At 43.5% G+C, this 27,092-nt stretch overlaps 1 protein-coding gene across 4 annotated transcripts in view; it reads right to left on the reverse strand.

The window, feature by feature from the left end:
• Positions 1–1,632: 1,632 nt before the first annotated feature.
• The window catches only part of Tbc1d5 (TBC1 domain family member 5), a 454,960-nt gene continuing 429,500 nt past the window's right edge, over positions 1,633–27,092 (reverse strand). For all 4 annotated transcript variants that reach the window (XM_059244171.1, XM_059244170.1, XM_059244173.1 and 1 more), the window contains 4 exons: positions 20,450–20,549; positions 7,169–7,248; positions 5,746–5,889; positions 1,633–3,171 (listed from right to left, as the gene is read on the reverse strand). In XM_059244171.1, the coding sequence (XP_059100154.1) occupies positions 2,878–3,171; positions 5,746–5,889; positions 7,169–7,248; positions 20,450–20,549 (618 nt within the window). In that variant the 3' untranslated portion in view covers positions 1,633–2,877. The remainder of the gene's footprint in view (positions 3,172–5,745; positions 5,890–7,168; positions 7,249–20,449; positions 20,550–27,092) is intronic.

The raw sequence follows: 27,092 nt of genomic DNA on the forward strand, positions 1-27,092 counted from the left end.
CACCTCCCCCATCTCTACCCTGTAGCAAATCCTGGGCTGCAGGAGCCTGACATGGGCAGGGAAGGGCAAGCTGTATTGGAACAGTGGCTGAGCAGGGCTGCCTCAGGGTGGGACCCCCACATCAGGAGGCCTCTGCAGTCCACACTGTCAATGGAGTGGGGACTTCTTCCTTCAGTGGCACTTCCAGAACCACAATCTCCCTGGAATGGCTCTGCCACTCACTTCACACCTGTCACACAAATGTCTTAACCCCGCCGCTGGCTGACAAGGGCAGACCAGCATTGGTGGTATCTTGCAGGTAAGGAAGCACTCTCAGGAGGCTACGAAGGTTCTCATGTTGCAAAGGAAGGAAAAGCAGGTGAGGTCAAGCCATGGCCAACAGCAGCCCTACCTGGCCAGGCGCTTCCATGCTTGCCTGGCCTCAGAGCTAGGTTCCTGGAAGAAGTGGATGTTCTCTCAGTTCTAAACAGTCCTTTATGAGAACCCATCGAGTGGGGCCCTCTACCAAAGGAGGAGGTGTCCTCATGAGCCCTCATGCTGGAACTCAAACTGATGTAGGGATGACAGTGGCCACAGGCACTCCCACTCTGTCCTTTGGTGGTCACTCGGAGAACTTTTAAAAAAACAAAAGCAGCCTGCATGAGCAGGCAGGTCATGCTGAGAGATAGTTCTGCATCTGCTCAGCTCTCTGGCACGAAAGGCAGCACTGGCAGGCTTGGCCAGCACAGCCCACCCCGTGCTGGTAGCCAGCCCTCCAAGGAGGCAGGTCACAGGGAGGTGGCTGTGTTCTAGAGTCCCACTCATGTGGCGGTGTGGTCATTTCTTTTCAAGTTGTAGTGAGTGAGGTCATCTTTGGCAAACTAAGCCAGGAAGGTCCCACAACCACGGCACACTCGTAAGATAAGGCAAGGCTACAACCCTCTGTGTAGCCCACAGTATGTTTGAACTCATAATTCTAATCTGATCAGAGAGGACTGCATGAAACACAGAGACATGTATAAAAAACTAGATGACAACAGGGCTTAATCTAAGCTTGGCGTATATATAAAACTGTATTTAGCTGCTTATAATCAAAACATGAGCGATTAGAACTGATGATTACCACGTGGTTAAAGAAAAAGGTTCTATATATCCAGGATTTTAAAATGTGCAATTCGACAGAAGTACCTGATAAAATCACAGGGAAGGAATGCATTCTGCACCAGCAATGCAGGTAATAGAGAGGACGCAATGTTCAACCAGGAAGAACGGAGTCACTTAGAAAAGACCGCACTCTCCATTCCTGTTTCTTCCAAGCGGAGAGTGGACTGACTGGAGACCACAGAAACATCTCAGTGTGAACCCAGGAGCTCTCATGTGGCACCCACACAAGCAGAGGATTAGGGGAGGGGGCACAGGCATGGCAGGTAGGTTAGGGACTATGAAATGCCCATTCAAATGGCAAGGAATCAGCCTGTCACCTTGGCCCCATGAATAGCTAGTAATACTCAGCTATGACCCTTATTCTCAAAGCAAAGGAATGTTGGGGACAGTGCCCTAGCTAGGACAGACATGGCCAGTACTGTCCCAGGGCTGGAGGGGTGAGTCAATATTCCTATCTTAGGTCTAAGGGTACCCTCAGGGGATGGATGTCCATCATGTGGTGGTCCTGGTTCTTACAGAGGATCTTTATGGACATGGATCTAGTCCTCCTCAGAGTGCTGAGAGGACTAGGCAGAGGTCAGGGGCATAGCTCACCAGGCACTGGCTGAGCCTTGCTACCATGTGAGTCATGAGCCCTGCTATCTAGCACAGCTAAGGAGAAATCCTCATAGATGACTCGAGCATGGGGGGAGAAATAAAACCCCGACATTAGCATACATGTCTGCAGAGAAAGACAGTGCAAGGAAGGGGAGGGTCAATGCCCAGAGGCTCTGCTGCCCTCGAAGGACAGGGACAGAAGGCAGAGAGAACAGGCTGCATCTGCCAACATTCCCCACTGTCCCCAGAACACCTGCTTGGGCACAGAAAGCCCTTCTCATTGCAGGAAAGGTGTGTTGTGTCTGATACAGCTCTGCACTCTGCCAACTGAGGAGGAGGTGTCACACCTATGCCAGCAGGCAGGGGCCTGGGGCAGGAAGACCCATCCTAGCAGTGGTGCCTGGATGCAGTTTACATCCAAGTGCCCAGAGTGGAAAGGGGTGAGTAGGAGCCCTGCATCCTTCTGGCACCTGGAATGTTCTTTAGTAAGCCTGCTCCCATAGAAGGGACTCCAAATCTAATTCCAAGTGGGGGTCTGGCTCTGGTGGTGTGAATGTGGTTTTTCTTTGTGTTCACTGAACAGGCCACTGGAGCTTACAGCCACCTTGCTTCCTGGCTATGGAGAGTCTAGAAGGTGAAATGCAGTTTCTCAGAGAGGAACAGAGGTGGCTGAAGTTTATCAACCCAGGGCCGGGAAACGTACCCAGGTCGGGGGAACCACTCTCTCTGTTCTGCTGCCGTGAGTCTGTGGTTGGGCTTCTGAAGGCAGGAGTGAGGCTGCCTGCCAGATTTCCACAGTGTCAACAATTTTCCCGTGGCTGAAGCTTTGATAAAAGGGAGTCTTGAAAGCAGCCCTTCCTTCTAAGTGTAACTGACAGCTGTTGGGGAGGAGGGCCTGGAAGACAGCTGGCTCGGCTGTGGTCTGGTCTGACAGTGGGCACGGAGCTAGCCCTAACTCAGAGCAAGGGTCACAGGGTCCGAAGGGCCTGGAAAGGTCTATCTGCACTTTTGGTGAACACAGCGCATTGAAAGAGGAAACCTCTTTCTAAAGGGTTCCAAAGGGTTGTGCCAATGCCAAATGCATGCCGGGAAAGAAACACTGGTTCAGCAGGGTCTCCCCTAGTGGGGTCCCTGTGTTCAGATGTCCAAGGGGCTCACGATGGTGAAGCCAGAGTCCTTGCTGCTGTCGTCATCAGGGCTGGAGCTGGGGTTGCTGGAGGAAGCTGAGGCTGGGCCCATCAACGGGTCTGAGAACACCAGTGGGGAGCAGGCTGGGACTCTGCTCTTCCCAGATGTGCTTCTGAGGGGGAGAAGAGGCTGGGACTGGCCTGCGAAGGCCCCCCTGGCACTGCGCCCCTCATCTTCTCTGGAAACCAGAATGAAGTCATCTGAGGTTCCTCCACCTGTACACCCTGGCAGCTCTGAAGAGGCCTGTGGAGTAAAACGAGTGGAGAGGATGGTGAGAGAGCGGGAATGGCCACTGCACAGAGGCCTGTGAGCAGGGTGGCCATCTCGGCCAGGTGGCCATCTCACCCTGGACCCCATTTGGAAAGACGATGGTTGGTCTGGTTGTCCCACGGCCCTGACGCTCTGACACATGGTAGTGGTAGGGAGCCAGTACTGCCTTGCGAGCCCTCTGAAACCAAACACTTGCTTCCCAAGAGATAGAAGTCAAGTTCCTGTTTGAAAAGCTGCAAGGAAAGGCGGTGTCCGCACTGCAGGAGGCCAGGCCCAGGAGCCAGCACCAAGCCACGGATGCCACCCTGGGAGGAGCCTTGTGTGAACCACTGTGAGCTTGAATCTCACATCTACGAGACAGGATGCGGGATGCAGGAGGCTGCATCTCCTACTCTGTGGGTACAGCATGGTGAGACGGCTGGGCAGACCCAGAAAGCTGGCTTTTGATGTGAGCTCCCACATCTGGAGTGATTTTACCGTCTCACAGCTAGCTAATCTTGGTGCACATGTGCGGGTCTCCTGGAGCAATGTTGGTAACTGGTGGGTTCCAGCAATAAATAGTAAACCAAGAAAAATAAATCGGAAAATCACGAAAAGCAAAGTTCAGATGAAAAACACATAGCACTTATTTAGTCTACAATTATTTCCCCCTTTACAACATTTAAGTGGATTTTTATTGTTTTTAGCTGACAGACACTAATATCTATGAATACATGTAAAAGTTTGGGGTTAGCTGGGTGTGTTGGCTCACACTTTTAATCCTAGCACTTGGAAAGTAGCTTGGTCTACATATTGAGACCCTGTCTAGAAATAACAAAGTTAGCTAGTAAAGCTATAATCTTGCCAAGATGATCCAGTATGCGGTAGGGGTCACTTTACCTCCACATGCACTGCATGCAGACACAGGGTCTGCACCTGCTCCTCCACTGCGAGGCAGTGGAGGGCCTTAAAGGGCTGACAGAGAACAAGCCTGCCTCCTATCAGCTGCTTCTTGCAGAAGATGAAGACAAGGCCATGGGGCTCCTTTTAGTGCAAACCAGATAACCACGAGGAGCCTGGGTTGATCTCGGACGCAGCTAAGGAGGAAAATGCATTCTGTGCTGACTGCTAACAAGGCACCCCGTCCATCAGAGAATGCAGCCTGTGCCTGACCAGCTTCTCAGGCAGGGTTAGGAGCACCTTGAGGCTCTCTGGCACTTAAGAAACCCGGTGGGGAGGAAAGTTTTGCACAGGGCTCTTGAGCAACAGAAGAAGCTGTGCAAAGCATCTGCAGTTCCTAATCCCTATCAACTTTCCTGGGACAGAAAGTACTCCATAGTTCTGGATTTAAAGGACACTTTCTTTCTGCATCCTGCTGGATCCTGGGTACTGGGAATTGTTGATTTAAATGAGCAGATAGACACAACAAAACAGCACTTGAAGACAGTGCTTCCACAGGGCTCTAAAATTTCCAGGACCATTTTTAGAGAGATCCTGTGTAGTGGGTAGCCATTCCAGCTTTGATCTGGAAGTTCTAACCTCCATTGAAGCTTTGGCAACTGTCACGCCTACAAGGCGGGGCCAAGGGAGGCGCCTGGAGACCCGAGATCTGGATGGGCCAGCGCTCTCTCTGTTCCTGACCCTAGACGGTGGAGGCTGACCGAGCAGAGCTCCAGAGAACACCGCTGGACTGCGATATACCTTCCCCAGACCCCGCGACCTACCTATCCCTTCATTTGTAAGTTACCCACTAAATAAATCTTCCTTTTAACTACGTGGAGTGGCCCTAATAATTTCACCAATAATCCTGGGCAAAGACTTGAGGAGAATTAAAAGTCTGCCACAATATGTAGATAATAATATACTAACTGCAAGCCTGTCAATGGGGTTCAGATAAAAACACCTAGAAGGCTTTACATTTCTTGGCTGGAAAGCTACAAAGTCTCCAAGCACAGGAGTCCAAAGACACAGGAACAAGCTTTAGAACATCTCCAGGACAAAAGCCTTAACCCAGACAAGTGCTGGCAATTTGTCAGCTAGCTTCTAAAAACCTAGAAACAGCCGTGAGAATTCCTGGGCATGGCTGCTTTCCATTCTACTTGGATTCTCAAATTTTAGTTAATCCCAAACCCCCACATATGGTAAGTTTCAGGGAAAAGAGATTGATTTCTTTCAATGGGACAGACAGTGTAATCAAGCTTACGAAGCTTAAGGCGCTAAATGCTATTGCTTTAGGTCTTCCAGACCTAAATATGTGATTTGATTTATATAGTCACGAAACACAAGGGGTCACAGTGGGTGTGTTAACTCAGATGCTCTGTCCTCTAAGAAGAGTGAGGGTCAGTTTCTATAAACAATTTTATATTGTGTCCCAAGGACGGACATCGTGCTTAATCAAAGGTTAAAAAAGCCCAAACAATAGCAACAAAAACCTTGACTGTGGGCAGCCACTGACAGGGAGCACCCCACACGAGCTCTCTTTGATAGGACTGTCCTTCCGAACTTTGAAGAACTTCCTTTAATTCCATGAGAGCTCACTGTCATCAGCATTCATCAAGACTGCTGTACCTGCTTGGTGGCCCCGGGAACTGGGTTGCTCTGGTCCTGGCCACTGGAGCAATAGTGGTCATCGGCAATGGTAATCTGCTCATTCTCCTCAGCCTCCAGCTGGCTCTGGTTGAAGCGCAGGGAACCTTTCAGAATGTCTTTGATCTATTTTCAAAGGAGAGGAAAATAACAAAAAGATGAAGGAGTTTGTAGCTAAGTGCTGGGTAGCATCAAATACATTTGAAGTAAACTAGTCATTGACCTGTTTTTCCTACTGTGATTCCTTTCTAGAAGTCACTGAACTTGTAGAAAGAATAGGTCCTAAGCTTTAAGCTGTGTGCTAGCCTGAGTAGTATGCTGAAATCTCTTGCCTTCTCGAGCAAGACACCTTGCAGAGGAGTTAATGGGAATCAACCCTTCGTCCAGACTGCCCATGCCATGGACTCTGCTGCCCTGCTCATCAGATCAACTGTGCTGCATCACAGTACTTCCACACAGTACCAAGTCTTATACAACAGTACCCCATTCTCCCACCTTCCTTCATCAGGGACGACTGCACCATTTGACATCTTTGTAAGAGAAGAGAGCCCAGGAAGTGAGTTTGAGAGAGGACACACACAACCCTTATTATATACATTATGTTGTTACAGTCACTCTCTTCTTAGATGCTCTTGTAATCCCTCACCATGTCTAATTGCTAAACCTTAGTTTAGGTCAGTGATGTGTAGGGAAAAATATAGTACATAGACAATGCAGTAAAACCTGTGATTTTAAGCATTTAGGGAAGGGTCTTGGGATATACCCCATGGATGAAGTGGAGAATATTGTAGTATGAATGTTAACATCCCACTGTAAGAAATGAACCATTGGTGAAAAACCCACCGTTTCAAAGTTATGGACTTAGTAATGGCTGGTGAAGATATGACTATGCTCAGGTACCCACTGTGCTGATTATGCAGTAGGAAGTGCCATCTGTGCAGCTGCACAGCCAGGAAGCGGTTCCACTCCTGCCGCCTGTTCAGATAGTAACGTGCTCCTTTTCATTGACACTGCATCTTGCTTAGCCCTGCCAGGGGCAGGTGAATTGGGCTCTTGAGGCCCATTGAAAGTAATGACTATCATCTGTGCTTCTAACAGCATCCACGTATTTGTAAATAAATGACCAAACCTTACGTTGAGGTAAGGTGCAAACGCAACGGGTCTTGTAGGAAGAGGAAGTAGGGGCAGCTGATGGGGAAATGGAAAACCATTTGGGCTACAAGCCAGTGAAACAGAGTCCCCAGGAGTAAGGAGCATGAGGAGGCACAGACTCAGAAGGAACTCTACCTGGGCTGATATCAGTGAATGGCTCTTTATGGTCCTATATACTGTAAGGTAATCACCCCAGAGTAGGCACAATGCTGGCCTGTGGAACACACACGTGGTATCACAGTCATGAACATACCTGCTTTAACCCTGCCAAGGAAACCAGAATTTGATCTTCTTTTTCCAAATTCTCTTGTAATACCACATCTTGAATATTTACTGAAAATAGAAAAATGACATTTTATAACAAACGCTCTGTGTACAACTTACATGTTGCCACACAGCTTTAGAGATCTCCCACTAAGGGTGCTCTGCAGACTGCAGCTGGTGGCAGGCAGCACAGCACTGTGTCCAGCAAGCATAGCCTACATGCAGGCTCCCGCTGCACTTCCTTCATGTGCTGAAATCACAGGTACTGCTCAACTCCGATGAGACACTGGGGAGCCTCTCACTGACTGGTGTTTTGGCCCTTGTCCCATTTCTATGAGGAAAAGTTCTTCCTTGGGCTTTCTTCACCACCTCACAGCTCAATGGCCCTTAGCCTGTTTCCTTCTAAAGATCAGGTCCTCCTGAATGACTAAAATTAATAAATAGGTTGTCTCTGGTGATTTGTAAGAATAAATCATGCTGCCAATTCAATGATGTATTGAAGGGCAAATTCATGGCATCAAGACCTTAGATGCCAAGGCCTGTGGAGCCAACTTGTTTTAACCTAGTGTCTTTAAAGGAGAATGTTTTTGTTGTCTAGGGACCTAAGGACCATAGGTCTTTCCTTCAGATCTGACCTAAGGGACCAGCCAAAACAGTGTTGATCATCACTGATACTCAGCACCTGCTGACATATTGCAGTGCGATGTACGGTATTGTGCTGGTTGGGGGGAGAAGATACAATTAAAACACATTTCATACAAGATGCTGCTAGGTAGACCAGTTTTGAGGCTCACTTTAAATAAGTTCCATAATCTTTATGCCTTTTAACTTCTCTGACTACCATGGCCTTAGAAGATACCCAACTTATAATTCTTGAAACATTATATTCTTCCCTTGAGACCTGCCCGAGGAACACATGGCCCATGTGTGCCTCCCTTCTTGTGCCCTTTCTGGCACCCCCCTCACACCACTAACCCTATTTACCCCACACTAAAAGCCCTTAGCTACCATTCCTAGGCAAGCAGTCCAGACTCCCAGCACCAACCCCATCCTGCCCTCTATTTCATACATCCATGCTGTCCATACTTGGCCTCTTCTGTAGGCAGACACTAGGTCCATGCCACTATTCCACTCATCCCTGCAACCTGTGGACTCACCTTCTCTAGGAAGAGGCACTAGACCCCACAGCAGCATTCCACTCACCCTCATGACCTGCCCTAGCGACACATGTTTCATGCCTGCCTTTTAAAGCTCTTTCTGGCACCCCTTTTCAGGTAGGAAGGCCTAACTCATACTGACAATTCCATCCACCCCGGCTCAGTGACCTTATCCCTCCCCATCTCTAGGCAGGGAATCTAGACTCCTTTTACCAAATGAACTCAAGCCACTGCCCGGCTGCCCACACTTGGCTTCTTTTCTAGCTAGACAATAGATTCATACTCCCAACTCCACCTATTCCCAAGACCTGAGTACCACCCTTTTCCAGAAAGGTTCACAAGACGTGTACCTGAAACTTCATTAACCCCAGTGTGTTGCCAGAGGAACATGTGTCCTGTGTGTCTTCTGGTTGTAGAGTATTAATTAAAGATGTGTTACATTTATTTATGTTGTGGAATGTGGTTTTGTATTCCCCCAAATATTGTGCATGCTAATAAACTTATCTGGGGTCAGAGACAGAGCAGCCACAATATTAAACATAAAGGATAGGCAGTGGTAGCACACACCTTTAATCCTAGCATTCCAGAGGCAGAAATCCATGTGTTCAAGGATATAGACAGGCATGGTGACTCATCAAGCCTTTAATCCCAGGGAGTGGTGGTAGAAAGCAGAAAGGTATATAAGGTGTGAGGACCAGAAATTAGAAGCATTTGGCTGGTTAAGCTTTCAGGCTTTGGAGCAACACAGTTTAGCTGAGATTCATTTGGATATGAGGACACAGAGGCTTCCAGTCTGAGGAAACAAGACCAGCTGAGGAGTTGGCCAGGTGAGGTTAGCTGTGGCTTGTTCTGTCTCTCTGACCATCCAGAATTTTACCCCAATAACTGGCCCCGGGTTTGATTTTATTAATAAGAACTTTTAAGATTCATGCTACAGTGGAATATTTGTTTAATTATGCAAAGATGTGTTGCATTCTTTTATGTTGCATTTGTTTAACTCTGTGAAGCTGTGTTACTTTGCCTGCCTAAAACACTTGATTAGTTTAATAAAGAGCTGAATGGCCAACAGCAAGGCAGGAGAAAGGATAGGTGGGGCTGACAGGCAGAGAGAATAAATAGGAAGAGAAATCTGGGAAGCCAGATCTAGGAGCGAAAGAAGGAGAAGGAGAGGAGGACTTGAGGGGCGGCCTACACAGAGTAAGAAGTAAAGAAAGGTATACAGAAATAGAAAAAGACAAAAGCCTAGAGGCAAAAGGTGGCTGGGATAAGTTAAGAAAAGCTGGCTAGAAACAAGCCAAGCTAAGGCCATAATAATAAGACTCCATGTGTATTTATTTGGGAGCTGGGTGGCAGGCCTTCAAAGAGCCAAAGAGTAAAAGAATTAAAACAAACAAACAAACAAACAAACAAAAAACAACCAACAACATCTTCTACCACCTCTCTGCCTTTCTTCTTCAGGCAGGGATCCTAGACTTGCACTGCCAACTTACCAGCACCCCCTGTCTGAGGGGAAGTTCTGAGCATTCCCTCTGGACTTCTGAAGACTGGCTGTGAGAATCTTATGGATTTATGGAAGGTCTTCTGGGCTTAGAGACATAACTTAGCTCATGCTGAGACTGCACTCAAACATCAACACTGCTTTGCCCAGAGAGTTAATCTAAAGCCCCATACAGCTGGTCAACCTGACAAATTAGGGCAATAGGAAATACACTCAACAAAATACAGGTAAGTTTTCCATACTAAGAAATAGAACTGATGACCTAGCTCCAGATGCCTAGGTGCCATCTTAAATATATAATAATGAATAACCAAAGCAAGACTATCCCCAAAATTAGTATTCTCATAGTAATGTCCCCTGAGAAAAGCAACTTTGAGGATGCATAAGACAATGAATTTGGAATAGCAATAATAAACATGATCCAAGAACTCAAAGAGAATATGAATTAATGCTTGAATGAAGACCACGAAAACATAAACGTTTAATGAAATAATGAAAACAATATAAGATATGAAAGTAGAATATAATAAAGAAAGAGAATCTCTGAAGACAAGCCAAAATGAAATAAAACTTGAAAAATTCAGAAATGAAAAAATCAAGCAAACAAAACAAAAATCAGAAGGAAGCCTCACCAATAGACTGGATCAAGTGGGACAGAGGCTATCCAGTCTTTTTTTTTTTTTTTTTTTTTGGTTTTTCAAGACAGGGTTTCTCTGTGTAGCTTTGCGTCTTTCCTGGAACTCGATTTGGAGACCAGGCTGGCCTTGAACTCACAAAGATCCGCCTGCCTCTGCCTCCCGAGTGCTGGGACTAAAGGTGTGCGCCACCACCACCCGGCAAGGCTATCCAGTCTTAAGGGCAGAGGAATTGGCTCATTCAGTCAAAAAAAATGTCAAAACAAAACAGAGGCCAACAACAGCAACAAACAAACAAACCAACAAGAAGAAAAGATGCAGGAACTGTGGAACTTCATATAAAAAGGCCACATCCACGATGAACAGTTATGGCAGAAGGAGAAGTGGTCCAGGCCAACAAGACCAACAGAAAGCTTCCCTAATCTAAGCAGAGGTGTCTGTCAAGCTCCAAGAGGCTTACAGAAAACCAAACCATGACACAGGGCCAGAAACTCCCTGTGTCATGTAATAGTCCAAACACTGATGCACAAAACAGAGAAAGGATATTGAAAACAGCAAGAGATTAAGATCATCTCACAATCAAAGGCAGGTCCATCAGAATCATAGCAGATTTTTCATCGGAGACATTGAAAACCAGAAGAGAAAGGACTTAAGTTTTACAAATTATGAAAGACCACAGATTCTAAAACAGAACATTATGCCTAGTAAAACAATCAGTCAGCCACAACAGAAGGAGAAAGGAAATTTTGTATGATAAAAAACGATTTGAGGAATTTATGACCACTAACCTACCTCTACACAAGCTACTAGAATGAATACATATGTCTGAAAAGAAGGTTAAACATACACAAGGAACAAGTAATTCTGGAATACTAAATCAAGAGAGGTCTAGTCGGGGCTGGAGAGATGGCTTAATGTGGAGATGGCTGCTCTTGCAGAGGACCTGGATTCAATTGCTAGTACCCACATGGCAGCTCATAACTGGTAACTCCCGTCCCTGGGGGCCGGACATCTTCTTCTGCCCTCTGTAGGTACCACACACACATATGGTGCAGAGACATGGATACAAGCAAAACACTCATACATAAAGTAAAAATAAATACATCTTTACAAAAGAGGTCTAACTGAAAACTACAAAAACAAAAGAAAATTAATACACATTTTTAAAAACTTAATGTGAATCATTTTTTTTTTTCCTTTTTTTTTTTTTTTGGTTTTTCGAGACAGGGTTTCTCTGTGTAGCTTTGCGCCTTTCCTGGAACTCACTTGGTAGTCCAGGCTGGCCTCGAACTCACAGAGATCCGCCTGGCTCTGCCTCCCGAGTGCTGGGATTAAAGGCGTGCGCCACCACCGCCCGGCCTAATGTGAATCATTTTAACCCATCAAGAAACAGAAACAGATTAATTGCTTGGACCAGAAAATATGATTTTTTTGTTTTGCTTATGAAATACATCTTATGACCTACACCTATACCACCTTAGGGTAAAAAGATGAAAAAAAGTATTCCAAGAAAATGGAATATAATAATAATATAATAATCAACACTAAACATACAGAATAATGAAAGAATATTAGAATATTAGAAGCAGCAAAGGAAGAAGGCCAAGTAACATATAAAGGCAGATGTATCAGAATTACACACGATTTCTCAACGGAAACTCTGAAACCAGAAGGTCCTGGATAGACAATCTTCAGACACTAAGAAACCACAGATGCCAGCCTAGACTACTGCATTCAACAAAGCTTTCAATCACCATAAACGGAGAAAACAAGATATTCCATGACAAAACCAGATTTAAATAAATACATATCCACAATCCAAGGAAGTTAGCTCCACCCATGAAAACACAGGCAATAGATAACAACACCAGCAACTCCTAAAGAAGGGAAACACACACACACTACCACCACCACTAACAAAACCAAAAATAATAAGAATTAACAATAACAGGTCATTAATATCTCTTAATATCAATGGCCTATAAAAAGACACAGGCTAACATCCTGCTGCTGTATACAAGAAACACATCTCAACTTCAAAGACAGGCATTATCTCAGAGTAAAGGGTTGGGAAAAGATTTTCCAATCAAATGTATCTAAAGAAGCAAGCTGGTGTAGCTATCCTAATGTTTAACAAAATAGACTTCAAACTAAAATTAATCAAAAGAGATGGAGGAGGAGGTTTCATATTCATCACAGGAAAAATCCATCAAGATGAAGTCTCAATTTTGAACATAATATGCCCCCAATACAAGGGCACCTCCATTTGTAAAACAAACAAACAAACAAACAAAACCCCAAACCATTACTAAAACTTTAAATCACACACCAAACCCTACACACTAATAGTGGGAGACTTCAAAACCCCACTCTCACCACTGAACAGGTCTGCCAGACAGAAACTTAACTGAGAAATAAGGGAACTAACAGATGTTATAAGTCAAATGGACCTAATAGACATCTATAAACCATTTCACCCAAACACAAAAGAATATACCCTCTTCTCAGTACCTCACGGAATAGCAAACCTCAACAGATACAAAAAAAAAAATTGGAATAGCCCCTGTATCTTATTGGATCACCATGGCTTAAAGTTGGAATTCAACAACACAAATTGCAGAAAGCCTATGAACTCATGGAAATGGACGCTCAACTGAGTCATCACTGGGTCAAGGAAGAAATAAAGAAAGAAATTAAAGATTCCTAGAATTCAATGAAAATGAATGCACAACATAAACCAAACTTATGGGACACCATGAAGCAGTGCTAAGAGGAAAGTTCATGGCACTAAGTATACAAAAAGAACGTGGAGAAATCTCACACTAGTGACTCAACAGCACACCTGAAAGCTCTAGAACAAAAAGAAGCAAACTCACCCAGGACGAGTAGATGACAGGAAATAATCAAATTGAAGACTGAAATCAACAAAACAGAAACAAAGAGAACAATACAAAGAATCAATGAAACAAAGAGATGGTTCTTTGATAAAATCAACAAGATAGACAAATCCTTATTCAAACGAACCAAAAGTCAGTGAGAGAATATCCAGATTAACAAAATCAGAAATCAAAAGGGGGACATAATAAGAGACACTGAGGAAATCCAGAGGATCAGTAGGTCATACTTTGAAAAACCTGTACTCCACAAAATTGGAAAACGTGAAAGAAATAAACAATTTCCTGAATAGGTACCACACACACAAATTAAGTCAAGAACACATAAACAATTTAAATAGATCTATAACTTCTAAGAAATAGAAGCAGTCATCAAGTCTCCCAACCAAAAAAAGCCCAGGGCCAGATAGTTTCAGTGCAGAATTCTACCAGAATTTCAAAGAAAAGCTAATACCAACACTCCTCAAATTATTCCACACAATAGAAATAGAAGGAACATGGCCAAACTCTTATGAGGCTACAATTACCTTGATACCCAAACCACACAAAGACGCAACTAAGAAAGAGAATTATAGACCAATCTCTCTAATGAACATTGATGCAAAAATACTCAATAAAACACTGGCAAACTGAATCCAAGAACACATAAAAAAATCATCCATCATGATCAAGTAGGCTTCATACCAGAGATGCAGGGATGGTTCAACATATGAAAATCTGTCAATGTAATACACCACATAAACAAACTGAAAGAGAAAAACCACATGATCATCTCATTAGATGCTGAAAAAGCCCTTGACAAAATCCAACACCCCTTCATGATAAAAGTCTTGGAGAGATCAGAGATACAAGGAACACACCTAAACATAGTAAAGGCAATATACAGCAAGCCAACAGTCAACATCAAACTAAATGGAGAGAAACTAAAAGTGATTCCACTAAAATCAGGATCAAGACAAGGTTGTGCACTCTCTCCATATCTATTCAATATAGTACTTGAAGTTCTAGCTAGAGCAATGGGACAACTGAAGGAAATCAAGGGGATAGAAACTGGAAAGGAAGAAGTCAAACTTTTGATATTTGTATATGATATGATAGTATACATAAATGACCCCCAAAATTCTACAGCTGATAAACACCTTCAGTAATTTGGTGGCATACAAGATTAACTCAAAAAAAATCAGTAGCCCTCCTATATACAAATGATAAACGAGCTGAGAAAGAAATCAGGGAAACATCACCCTTTAAAATAGCCACAAATAACATAAAATATCTCAGGGAAACTCTAGCCAAACAAGTGAAAGATCTGTATGATAAGAACTTTAAGTCTTTGAAGAAAGAAATTGAAGAAGTTATCAGAAAATGGAAAGATCTCCCATTCTCATGGAAAGGTAGAACTAACATAATAAAAATGGCAATCTTACCAAAAGCAATCTAAAGATTCAATACAATCCCCATCAAAATCACAACACAATTCTTCATAGATCTTCAACTTCATATGGGAAAACAAAAAACCCAGGATATCTAAAACAGTCCCTTACAATAAAGCAACTTCCAGTGGCATCATGATCCCTGACTTCAAGCTCTACTACAGAGCTATAGTAATAAAAACAGCTTGGTACTGGCACAGAAACAGACACGTGGATCAATAGAATTGAAGGCCCTGACATTAATCCACACACCTATGAACACCTGATTTTTGACAAAGAAGTCAAAATTGTACAATGGAAAAAAGAAAGCATCTTCAACAAATTGTGCTGGCATAACTGGATGTCAACATGTAGAAGACTGCAAATAGATCCACATCTATCGTCATGCACAAAACTCAAGTTCAAATAAATCAAAGACCTCAACATAAATCCAGTTACATTGAACCTGAGAGAAGACAAAGTGGGAAGTAGCCCTGAATGCATTGGCACAGGAGACCACTTCCTAAGTATAACACCAGTAGCATAGATACTGAGAGCAACAATTAATAAATGGAACCTCCTGAAACCAAGACGCTTCTGTAAGGCAAAGGATATGGTCAACAAGACAAAATGACAGCCTACAGAATGGGAAAAGATCTTTACCAACCCCATATCTGACAGAGGGCTAGAATCCAAAATATATAAAGAACTCAAGAAACTAGACATGAAGATACCAAATAATCCAATTAAAAAATGGGGCACAGATCTAAACAGAGAATTCTCAACAGAAGAATCTCAAATGGCCGAAAGACATTTAAGGAATTGCTCAACATCCTTACTCATCAGGGAAATACAAATCAAAATGACTCTGAGATTCCATTTTACACTTGTCAGAATGGCTAAGATCAAAAACACTACAGCAGCCTATGTTGGACAGGATGTGGAGCAAGAGGAACACTCCTCCACTGTTGGTGGGAACGCAAACTTGTACAGCCACTTTGGAAATCAGTATGCTGGTTTCTCAGAAAATTGGGAATCAATCAACCTCAAGACCCAGCAGTACAGCACTCTTGGGCATATACCCAAGGGATGCTCAACCACACTATAAGGACACTTGCTCAACTATGTTCATTACAGCATTATTTGTAACAGCCAGAACATGGAAACAACCTAGATGCCCTTCAACTGAAAAATGGATAAAGAAAATGTGGTACATTTACACAATGAAAAATTACTCAGTGTTAAAAAACAATGACATCATGAAATTTGTAGGCAAATGGATGGAACTAGAAAAAATCATCCCTAGTGAGGTAACCCAGACCCAGAAAGACAAACATGGTATGTACTTACTCATAAGTGGATATTAGATATAAAGGAAAGGGTAACCAGGCTACAACCCACAACCATAGGGAAGTTACATAAAGAGGAAGACCCTAAGAGAGACACATGGATCGCTCCAGGAAGGGGAAATGGTTAAGATCTCCTGGGTACACTGGAGGGAAATTGAGGGGAGGGGAGGGGGTGTGGAAACATGAGGGATCAAGATGGCCAAATTGGGGGAGGGATGGAGAGGGAGAGCAATGAAAGAGATATCTTGATAGAGGGAGCAATTATGGGGTTAGGGAAAAACCTGGTACTAGGGAAGTCCCCAGGAACCCACAAGGATGATCCCAGCCAAGACTCCTGGCAACGGTGGAGAGGGTGCCTGAAATAGCCTTCCCTTGTAATCAGATTGGTGACTATCCTAATTGTCACCATAGAACCCACATCCAGTAACTGGTGGAAGCAAATGCAGAGACCCACAGCCAAGCACTTGGCCGAGCTCCTGGAGTTCAGTTGAAGAAAGGGAGGAGGGATTATAGGAGGAGCAAGGGCTGGGGGTCAAGACCATGATAGGAAAAATCACAGAGACAGGTGACCCGAGCTAGTGGGAGCTCACAGACTTTGGACTGACAGCTGTGGAGCCTGAATGGGACTGAACTAGGCCCCCTGAATTTGGGTGACAGTTGTGTAGCTTGATCTGTTTTGCAGCCCCTGGCAGTGGGACCAGGACTTATCCCTGGTACATGAACTGGCTTCTTAGAAGCCCATTCCCTATGGTAGGATGCCTTGCTCAGCCTTGATGCAGAGGGGAGGGGCTTGGCACTGCCCCATATTGGTATCCCAGCCTGTGTTGACTACCCAAGGCAGGCCTTACCCCCTATGAGAAGTGGATGGTGGGGGTGGGACTGGGGGGAGGGGGAGCAGGAGAAGGGGAAGGAGGGGGAACTCTGGTTGGTATGTAAAATGAAGAAAAAATTAAATAAAAAGAATACTGAGAAACAACTGGTGTAGCAGTGCTCTCAGATGGTACTCACAGCAGCCTTGGCAGCCTTCACTCTATGTAGAGCCAAGGCTTAGCAGGCCCCATGTCAGAAAGTACCCAGGCACCAAGTTGTGATTAAGTTATTCTTGTTCACAACCTAATGTTAGGGTCAACATATCAAATTCTGAGCAACTTTTGATAAATCAGTGTGTGTTCAGAGTATAATACTGGTCCCAGATCTTTAACTAATAAGTTGTGGGGTCCTGGAGAAGCCAAAACTAAGTGTTATGAGCCTGCGCTTCCTGAGCCACACAAGGCAAATAGGAAATGATCTCTGCTGAATATCCTATTTGAGTCAAGTCCCATGATACAGTTTAAAAATAAATTTTGGCAACAAACTGGCAAGACTGATATTCTTGTCTTATTGCACTGAGGACACTCCCAGGCAGGCAGGGCTACTAGCAGAGCCTGGAGCAGGTTCTTGATTCTCAGGTACCACCCTACCTCTCCCCAGTGCCTCTTGCCTGCTCTGTGTATGGGCTGCCCTCCAAGTCCAGCCCGCACTTAAGCTGTCCACACATTTTCAGGCACATAGATTAGGTTCCTTGGAAAGTCCCTTTATAATCTTCCTTTCAGCCAAGCAACTCTGAGAACGGTTGTTATCATACCAAATACATCCTGTCACCTGCTCTTTGAACTTAATCCACGTTAATAAAGAAAAAGTATTTTAATCTTCATAGACTGCATTGCTGTAACACAGTCAATCTCTTACTAATAGACATTTCAGTCATCCCAATTGTGATCTTCTTTTTAATTAGAAATTAAAAAATCCATCATATGAAAGAATACTAGAGGAATTAAAATAACACTTGCATAGTAGGTATCTTTCTTCAGTTGAAGAATGACTTCCACCAGAAGCAGGCAGTGTCACTTTGCATCAATGCTGAAAGGCATCCATGGCCCTGGGGAAGGCAGTTCTTCCCAGCATGCTTCAACCCCACTTTGAAAATGCAACCTTGCTATTGGAATGGGGAAGTAAGTCGCGAGCTACATGAAGGGGTTCTGTCTGATAGTGAAATGTGCACACAAAACCAATCTACTCTTGCTGCTCACTGGACATTCACAGCTGGTGTAAGCCGTCCTTTCCATTTTAATGAAGCTGTTGTCCTCTCCTCTGCCTTGAGGAATCCTCTGTTAGCACCAACTGTCAGACCAGGATCAGAGCAGAGGCTGCTTGGACATCTTGCAGCTTCAGTAAAGCTGCTTCACAAGCTGCTGTGTGCAGCAGACAACTGGGAAACTTATTAGAAAAATCTTTTTTTTTTTCAAGTTTTGGTAAATCTTTCTCCTAAGCATTTCTTTGCTCAAAACCCAAATAATAAAAAGATCACTGACAAAAGTAGCTAAGAAACAGAAAATACACATACAGTGACACTTTAAAATTAAATTATATTTAAATAACAAAAATTAATCATCTAACACATTATTTGTATATAAACTATCTCATAAGTGCTTTTTATTTTTGTGCATATGTGTAATATGCAAATGTGGATATTATTTATGTGTGTGTATGTGCATGTGAAGGTCAAGGACAACGCTCTAGTATGTCCTTGCCTTTCTACCTTGTGTGAGATGGAGTCTCTTCCCAGCTGCTTTTGACAGGCCAGCTGGCCCACAGGCTTCTTGTGATTACTACATCTCTGTCCTCCATTTCTCCATGGGAGTACCCTTGGGACTATGGGTACTCTTCTGTTAACATACAACATTTTCTTTTAATGTGGGGTCTGGGGATCCAAACTGAGGTTACTGGCCTTGCAGAGCAAATGCTTTACCCACAGAGCCTCTCATCCCCACTGCTTCTTCATGATGCATTTTTGAGTATGATCATGTTAAGACAATCCAAGAGTCCTATAAATCTAGTCTCATATGCACTTTTAAAATAATAAAGAGGAGCCAGACACTACTGGGCTGCTGTTTTGGGTGGGACAGGCTTCAGGCTCTCTGTGGACCATCTACCAGGATCTTTTCCCATTGCTTCTTCTTCATTACCTTTTCCCCAACAGAGGCTTGAAAAGAGAAATGAGGTTTAGAGTAGGCCAAGGCCTGGCCAGTTGCTTCATGAGGCAATGAATTCAAGCCAGTCACTTACACCGGTATCTTTCCACATCTTAAGACAGTGGACAGATGTTATTACTCATCATGGTTTAGGCTAATCTAAGTGACAGCTACTTTGGTCACTTGTAATAGACTCTCAACCTCACAGGCTTCAGAGACTGCTTCATGGGGTCTGAAGGTGGAGAGTTTATCTCCAGCGCAGACTCCAAGGATGGGTTATACTCAAGGGAACTGCTGGTGGGAGGAGGCCTTGTTAAACACCCTCTGGTTTCCCTCAGAGATGTGTGTGTGTGTGTGTGTGTGTGTGTGTGTGTGTGTGTGTGCGCGCGCGCGCGCGCATGTGTGTGTGTGTGCACATGCCCAAGTGTATCCTGACTTCTTCTAATACCTGGTGGTGCTGACAATTTGCCACGTGACCCTAGAGCAGCACACTACAAACGGGCTGAGAACAAGTAACAATATCCACAACAGAGGCTTCGGCACAAGTAGCACATAATTATTGCAGTCATACAAAATGCCTCAGCAGACCAAGTTGAGTATTAATCCTAGGACCTTTACAAACCGAGTGATACCAGAACACCTCCTGATATGGCACATTTATGACTCATATGTAATCAGAACTTTAATTAGGACATTTCTAGTTTTCAGGTCAAACTACAGAAAGCATCATCAAGTTAAGCACTGCCGCCGGGCAGTGGTGGCGCACGCCTTTAATCCCAGCACTCGGGAGGCAGAGCCAGGCGGATCTCTGTGAGTTCGAGGCCAGCCTGGACTACCAAGTGAGTTCCAGTAAAGGCGCAAAGCTACACAGAGAAACCCTGTCTCGAAAAACCAAAAAAAAAAAAAAAAAAAAAAAAAAAAAAGTTAAGCACTGCCTGAGTGACTGTAAACTGGTGGCCTCAGCAATGTAGCTGATTGATTTCAGAAGCTCAACCTATTGGTTTGAGGGATGCAGATACCTACGAAGGCACTGTGGCAGTCAGGAGGTGAAAGACACATTTGTCTTCCTCCAATTTGAATTCCTACTCTGCTTATTTGTGATGAACTCTGGGGACATTTTACTTTATGTGCCTCTTTCTTCAACAGTGCAATGTGGGTAGTGACAATACTTCTACCACAGGGCTTTTTGTGAGAAGTAAATGAGAAGATTCATGCAACAAGAGCTTACTATGTGCCTAGCACACAGTAGTGCCACTGTCACTGATCAGTGATCAATGTCACTGATCATTATTTCAAAGGCTAACGTAGTTCACTCACCAAGGTGCATGTCCATGACCTTAGCACAGTACTTGCACATGGCATCTAGGTCATTCAACTGTCCTTGTAGGAAGGAAATCTGGGCTTCCAATTCTTCTTCCTAAAACAAAAGAGATAAAGATTAAAAAAAATTGCAAAGTACTTCATGTGATCCTAAGTTTTTGTTGTTGTTTTGAAACATGGTCTTACTTTGTAGCCCTAGATAGCAAGGAACTCTCTATGAAGACCAGATTGGCCTTAACACCACCTGCTTCTCCTTCCTAGGTTTGAGGATTCAAGGCATGTGCCACCACATCCAGCCTCCATCTATAGATAAACTAAAGGAAAAAAAAAACAAAAAAACAACAAGCCCACTCCTACCATCACTAATAGAAACAGTAAAACAGAGACAAGTCTCACGCCATGCCCCCAAACCACACATTCTTAATTGAATTCTAGTTTTGGCTATCCGTAAACAAAACATGCAAAAACAGAAAGCCTACAACAATAAAAAACACAGAGTTCATTTTGTGTTGGCCAACTAATATCTTTAAAAATATGGAACAATACAAAGTAAAAAGGGAAACTAGGCTTCACTAGCCTATACTTCCCAGGCAATTCTATTTTTCTTCACACACACTAGAAAAAACAAAGGCCTCTGTTTGTACCAGAGATCTCATCATTGTGTAGACAGTGATAATCTCTTAAAATGCAAGCTTTCCCAGCAGCTGGTAAGTAGCTATTCATACATTTCCTCTCTCGATACGGAGCTGGGGTATTTTATTTATTTCTAGAGAAGGGTACTCTGGATTAAGTCATTAAACTGAACAAACAACTTAACGAGAACACAAAGATAAAGTTTCTTTTTAAGGAAAAATTAAACATGTAAAAAATTTCCTCGAGAAATTTCTAAGATTCTGGGTGTTTTTCTCAGAGAAAGGGAATAATCCTTATACTTTGGGCTCTTTTAGCCAAGACAGCTAGAACAGAGAAGAAAGGGTGTTGCCAGGGCTGGCACAGGTGAAAACGGATCTTCCAGTCTTAGATGCTTTTCCTCTTCTATAAAATTCCTCTGTGCCACTAACAAAAAGGGAAGAGAAACCTACTGAGGCATTTCTTTTCTTTTTTAAAGAGAGTAATTATAGTTTGACTGGTAGGGTGGGAATCCATAGTTGAAAAGGTCTCCTGTAGGTGTACTCCTGTACTGCACTTGGAAGACACATATAAAAGCACTGAAAAGCACTGATTTGAACTGCAACCTCAAGAGGTCTTAGGAACATGCACTGAAATGTTTGACACAAAGCCAGACATAGCAGTGTCAAAAAGTGAACGGTGACATGTCTACTGTAGGATTATACAAGCACTTCCCATGTCCATTATGTATCCTACGAAGTTCGACAGCTCCTCCTGCCCTCCAACAAGGGCAGATGGCGCCAGGAGCTCAACCAAAGGATGCCAGCAGAGGCTAGGAGGAGTTACCTATCCAATTCCAAGTGGGCATCAAGGTGAAAACAATGGGCTGTCTCAGGCCTCTTTTCTCTCCCTTTCTGTCTCTTCCCACAGGCCTGAACCTTCCTGTTCTGTAAGATCACTAGGGACCTTAAAGAAGGATGCTGTGTTTCTTGGTCTGTGACAGCTATAGTCAGTCTGTGGAGACGGCACCACACATAACCCTTCTCTCTGAATGTACACATGGCCTCACTTATTAGCTTGCAAGAATCCCTCTCCACCTCTTGCATCTATACTGGCCACACTAGCCTTGATATGGAGACTGCAGGAAGTCAAACTATGTCAAGTTGGGGCAAGTTTAAGAAGCCTGGCAAATTTTGCCTTCCCTAAAAGGAGGTTCATGGTGGTTATTCAGGCTAGAACATTCAAGAAAGAGTCATGGAGGAGTAAAGGCCACGAGAGAAAATGTAAGACTCTGGACATGTTAAAATGACTTTCTGATATCTTTTAGTCCATCACTGCTGTAGCCAGGCAAGCGACAGACTCAGTTAATAGTACATGCAGCAAAGCACAGTCTCGTGAGCACTGTCTAAGTTCCTAACCACACACCAAAGACAAAAGAGAGCCCTGTGGTACTGTATCTTGGGTCTGTTCCTTATGTAGTGATAGATGGCTGAATGTGGGAGAGTGGTTAAGAGAGAAACTCACATATGACACCAAGAATCTATTCCTGTCTTGTCATTGATAAGTCATATGGCCTTCAAACATTTCCCTCTCCAGCTCTGGTGGAAACTCAGTCATCTGGAGGATGGAAACTCCAACTTTGCTTGCAAGGCACTTACCAACTGGCAATGAGCTGGATCATGCAAATGCACCATGCGGCAGAGTGCACAAGTCATCTCATGAAACGACACATTACCTGGGAATCTTGGCCCAGCCTCATGTACCTCCATTGAGTCATCTTTCAGTTATAGACACAAACCCAACCAGAATCTAGATCTGGACCACAGCTAGAGTTTGGTTGTGGCCAGCAGCTGGGGTGCTGATAGCCCAGGGTATACAGAAAGCACCAGAAAAGAGAAGCTTCCTGGTGTAAAACCATCTGTGTACTCTAGGCAATAGTTTAATTGAGAGTAGCAACCACATCAGTTAAAACACAAAAGCCCCTGGGAACTTTTGTCCTCAGTAGACACAGCATTTTATTCTACTTGGTAGGCTTGCTTTTGCAAAGTCTGGAGGGAAGAACTTCAGAGGATACATTTTAAGGAGGGAGGGGTGGTCTTCTGGATGGAGGCACTGGCCAGCTGGAGAAGTGTCTGCAGCTCAAAGGACCTCTTCCTCTACAGCCTGCTGCTCAGTCATGCTAGGCACTGCCACTATGTGATAGAGACCATGGGCAGTCCAGGGTTTGCACCTGTGTGGGCCTGCCCAGCGTACGTGGCTGCCAAATTTAGAAGAGTAAGAAACTACAAATTTCCAAGTTTTCATTTTCATGCCTAGAACACAACTGAATCTCAATACAGACAGAATCTGTCTCCACACAAACACTGTGGAAAAGGGTTCATTCCTTCATTCATTCAAACCTTCTTTTCAAGGAAAGCATACTGAGATCAAAGAGGGCCCTGGTTGAGCAGATGCAAAGGGCCAAGAACCTTATATTTGGCAGTTTGAAATGCAGTTTGCCATCCCTATTGAGGCTGCTGAATCTGAAAAAAACTCTGAAACTCTTCAGCTATCACTCAGGGTTTTATAAATAGAAATGGGATCACGTGGAAACAAAGGGTGGTTGCCATTTATTCTTCATCATATTATATAATTACAATTCTAAAACTGTCAGAACCTACTTTAAATCTCCATCTTAGTGTCTCGTGCTGTGCACTCCTTCCAACAAACAATACTCTCCACAATGACAGCTCCAGTCACTTGCTTTCACTAAACTGGCCTTCTGGAATAAAAACGAATGCTTGCCTAATCACCCTGAGGTTGAATGAAAACTATTTAACGGCCCTGAAAAGACATGGTTATTGTGTTTACCCTGGCATGAATGTTCTAGGAAGGAGTACGGTGGGGTCATGATGGACTCCTGGAGCAGATATTCCTGGGTTCAAAACCCATTATTGCCAGTTACTAGCTGAGTAACTTTGGACAAATTCTTTAATTTCTTGTTCTTTACACCTCTATCTGCCAGAAATGGAACCTCTTCCTTGAGTACATACTCACTCTTATGTTCTATGGCCTCCCCAACAAACATTTCAGCTCCCTTTAACAGAGATTTACCAACTATATGAAGAGTCTTAGCTTCTAGTTTCTTACTAAATTATTTCCTTCCAAAACCATTTAGAAATGTTTTAGAATTGTGGAACATTTTAAATCCTAACACCTGGAAGGCTGAGGCAGGAAGACTGCTGGGAGTTCAGGGTCAGCCTGGGCTACATAGTGAAACTCTATTTAAAGGAGAAAAGGCATTTCTATGGGGTCATTAAATTTGTCAGATATTATACAACTTGGTTGTTTATATAAAGTACATCCTTCATATATTAGTTTTATTAAATGATTCAATATCTTTTTGATATTTCATATTTATTTTAGCAGAATAAGATTTGTAGTTTATTATTTATTCACTTATTTATTGACTAGTTTAATAAATACATTCATTTTCATTGTGTTAAGCCTTGTGGGAAATATCATAATAACAGATGAGATGTGGGCCCTGGTGCCTATGATTTTAGAGGAAGACATGTTGTTCTGTAGGTTCTTAAAGCCAAGAAATGAGCAGATGATGATCCGAAGGGGTCCTCACAGGCCAGGAGAGAGGAGACGATGTCTAATAGGAGATGTGGCGAATAAAGCATGTTTTCTGGATGACACAATTCGGAGGGCATTGAAAGAGAAGGACTCTGAAGAAATGATGGAAAAGTATGTTTCAGGAAGCAAGGGCCCAGTCACAAGGCGATGAGTGTGTGTGTGTGTGTGTGTGTGTGTGTGTGTGTGTGTGTGTGTGAGTGTGCATGCAGGTGAGTGGTAGGTGAGCAAAGGAACCAGTAACAAAGCCAGATCAGGATACTGAGAGGAGCAGGAGCTACAGATAAGCAGAAAGCTTTCTCTTCCATCTTCTTTCCAGGACTGTGTTCGGAGCTGCGGTCTGACATGTGGGGTGCTGCACCCACCATCCCTAACAAACTGTGCTGAAGATCATTCACACTGCAGTGATGTCTGTCAGTCCTGAGGCAAAGTGAGGCAGGAAGGGCCCCGGGGTGGAGCTCTGCTCAGCTTCTAAGAGTGTCCTTAGATCACAAGACAAGCAGACAAGGAAGCCAACACTGACAGCAGAGCAGGAATCAGCCAAGAATAGCAACTGGAAGACAAGAAAGGCGCCTAGTCTTGCTTGAACAGATGGGTGAACAAGAAGTGAGAAGCACAGGAAACGGAAAGTCTTGATGAGATGGAAGAAGGCTGCAGATGCTCTGAGGAAGCTGTGGTACACACACACACACACACACACACACACACACACACACACACACACACACACACAGTGTGAATGAAACCCAAGCCAGAAGCATATGGCAACAGCCTAGGCAGACGGCATCAGGAAAAACAGAAAAGGAATACAATGACTACATCTCACACTGCATTACATTAGGGGTATGGATATGTGAGGAGTTCAGCAGTCGTACTGAAGAAGAAGCTGGAATATGAACTACCGCCATAGCATTAGTATATGAGGCCAGCCACATGCCATCTTTGGGACTTTAAGTCAGCAACTCTTTGAGCCGAACTATAAAATGGTAATAACAGTTTGTATGTCCTATAATTACTGGGGGCTGGAATTATATGAGATTTCCTAGATAAAATACATTGCACATGGCTTGGCATCCTCAACACTTTTTAAATGTTAACTTTTTGTTGTTTTATATTATTAATGTAATCCTAGGAAGTGATCCCAAGGAATCAAGGGTGCATTTAAAAACAACTGAAAATATCAATCAAACATCCAACAACAGCACATATATACACATAAATCCTGTGTTCTTTAAAAATGTTCTTGTTGGAAGACAATTCACAGACGTGTAACAGATGACTAACTGGAAAAATAGATTGCAAAGAGTAAGTGACTTTTTAAAGTAATTTTTATTTTGAAAAACATGGTGGGATTAGAAGGGATTTTTTAAAATTTTCTACAAGGAAATTGGGTCATATTTTAATGAGATTATTATGTGAATAAACATGTTGGGTAATATATTTTAAGAAGCAAAGGCACTGGCTGGGGAGACGGTTCAGTTGGCGCATTGCCTACTGTTCTGGCATGAGGACTCGACTTTGGACTCCAGCACCAATGTATACTCACTCCAGGGGCAGCAGCAACATGTATCTGCGACCCAGTGCTGGTGACCAATGGACACAGATCTCTGGAGCTTGCTGGCCAACCACTCTAGTCAAACTGGTGAGCTATATGCTCATTAAGAAACCCTGTTTCAAACAATAAGGTAGAGAGTGACTGAGGAGGGCACCTGACTCCAATCTCTGGCCTCCTTAAGCATGCTACACACGATTACCATGGGGTAAAAAGAGATGTTAATGTTTTTAAAGACCAAAGTAGATTCCAAATCAACCTAAACAACATTACTAAACAAATTTATTTTCTAATCAGCACCAAATAATGAGAAAAGGTAAGTGAGTAATTTGTGAGAAAAGTAAGTAATAAGTCACTAAATATTTTGCCCATTGTGAAATCATGAACAGTGCTTGTATGGTAAAAGTCTTAATCTACACTATTAAAACTGTCAAATAGAGATAGACGGTCTTAAAGGATGCTCATCTAATTAACCAAGAAATATTTTACACACACACACACACACACACACACACACACACACACGAAAATTGGTCACAAGCACAGATAAAACAACCTGGAGCATGTAAGTGACTTGTGCAAGAGGTTGGAGACAATCTTGGGATAGGAGCCCCTAAGGATATGACATTTCCCCAGGCAGGAAGGTGGTGTCAGAGTGCATGGGGTGGAGGGTGCTCCACTGGGCTGGCATGTCCTGCTGCAGAGCTGCTTGCCTGCTTGTTTGGGGGAGAAAGGATGGTGTTTCCAGACATTTTTTGTTGATTGGAGTATGAGACTAGAAGAAAAAAGAAACCAACTTCTTTTTTCATTACAGACACAGATTGTAAATATTGTAAAAATATATCCTGTATGGCACATAAA

The sequence above is a fragment of the Peromyscus eremicus genome, chromosome 16_21 (assembly GCF_949786415.1).
Source record: "Peromyscus eremicus chromosome 16_21, PerEre_H2_v1, whole genome shotgun sequence".
Classification (NCBI taxonomy): domain Eukaryota; kingdom Metazoa; phylum Chordata; class Mammalia; order Rodentia; family Cricetidae; genus Peromyscus; species Peromyscus eremicus.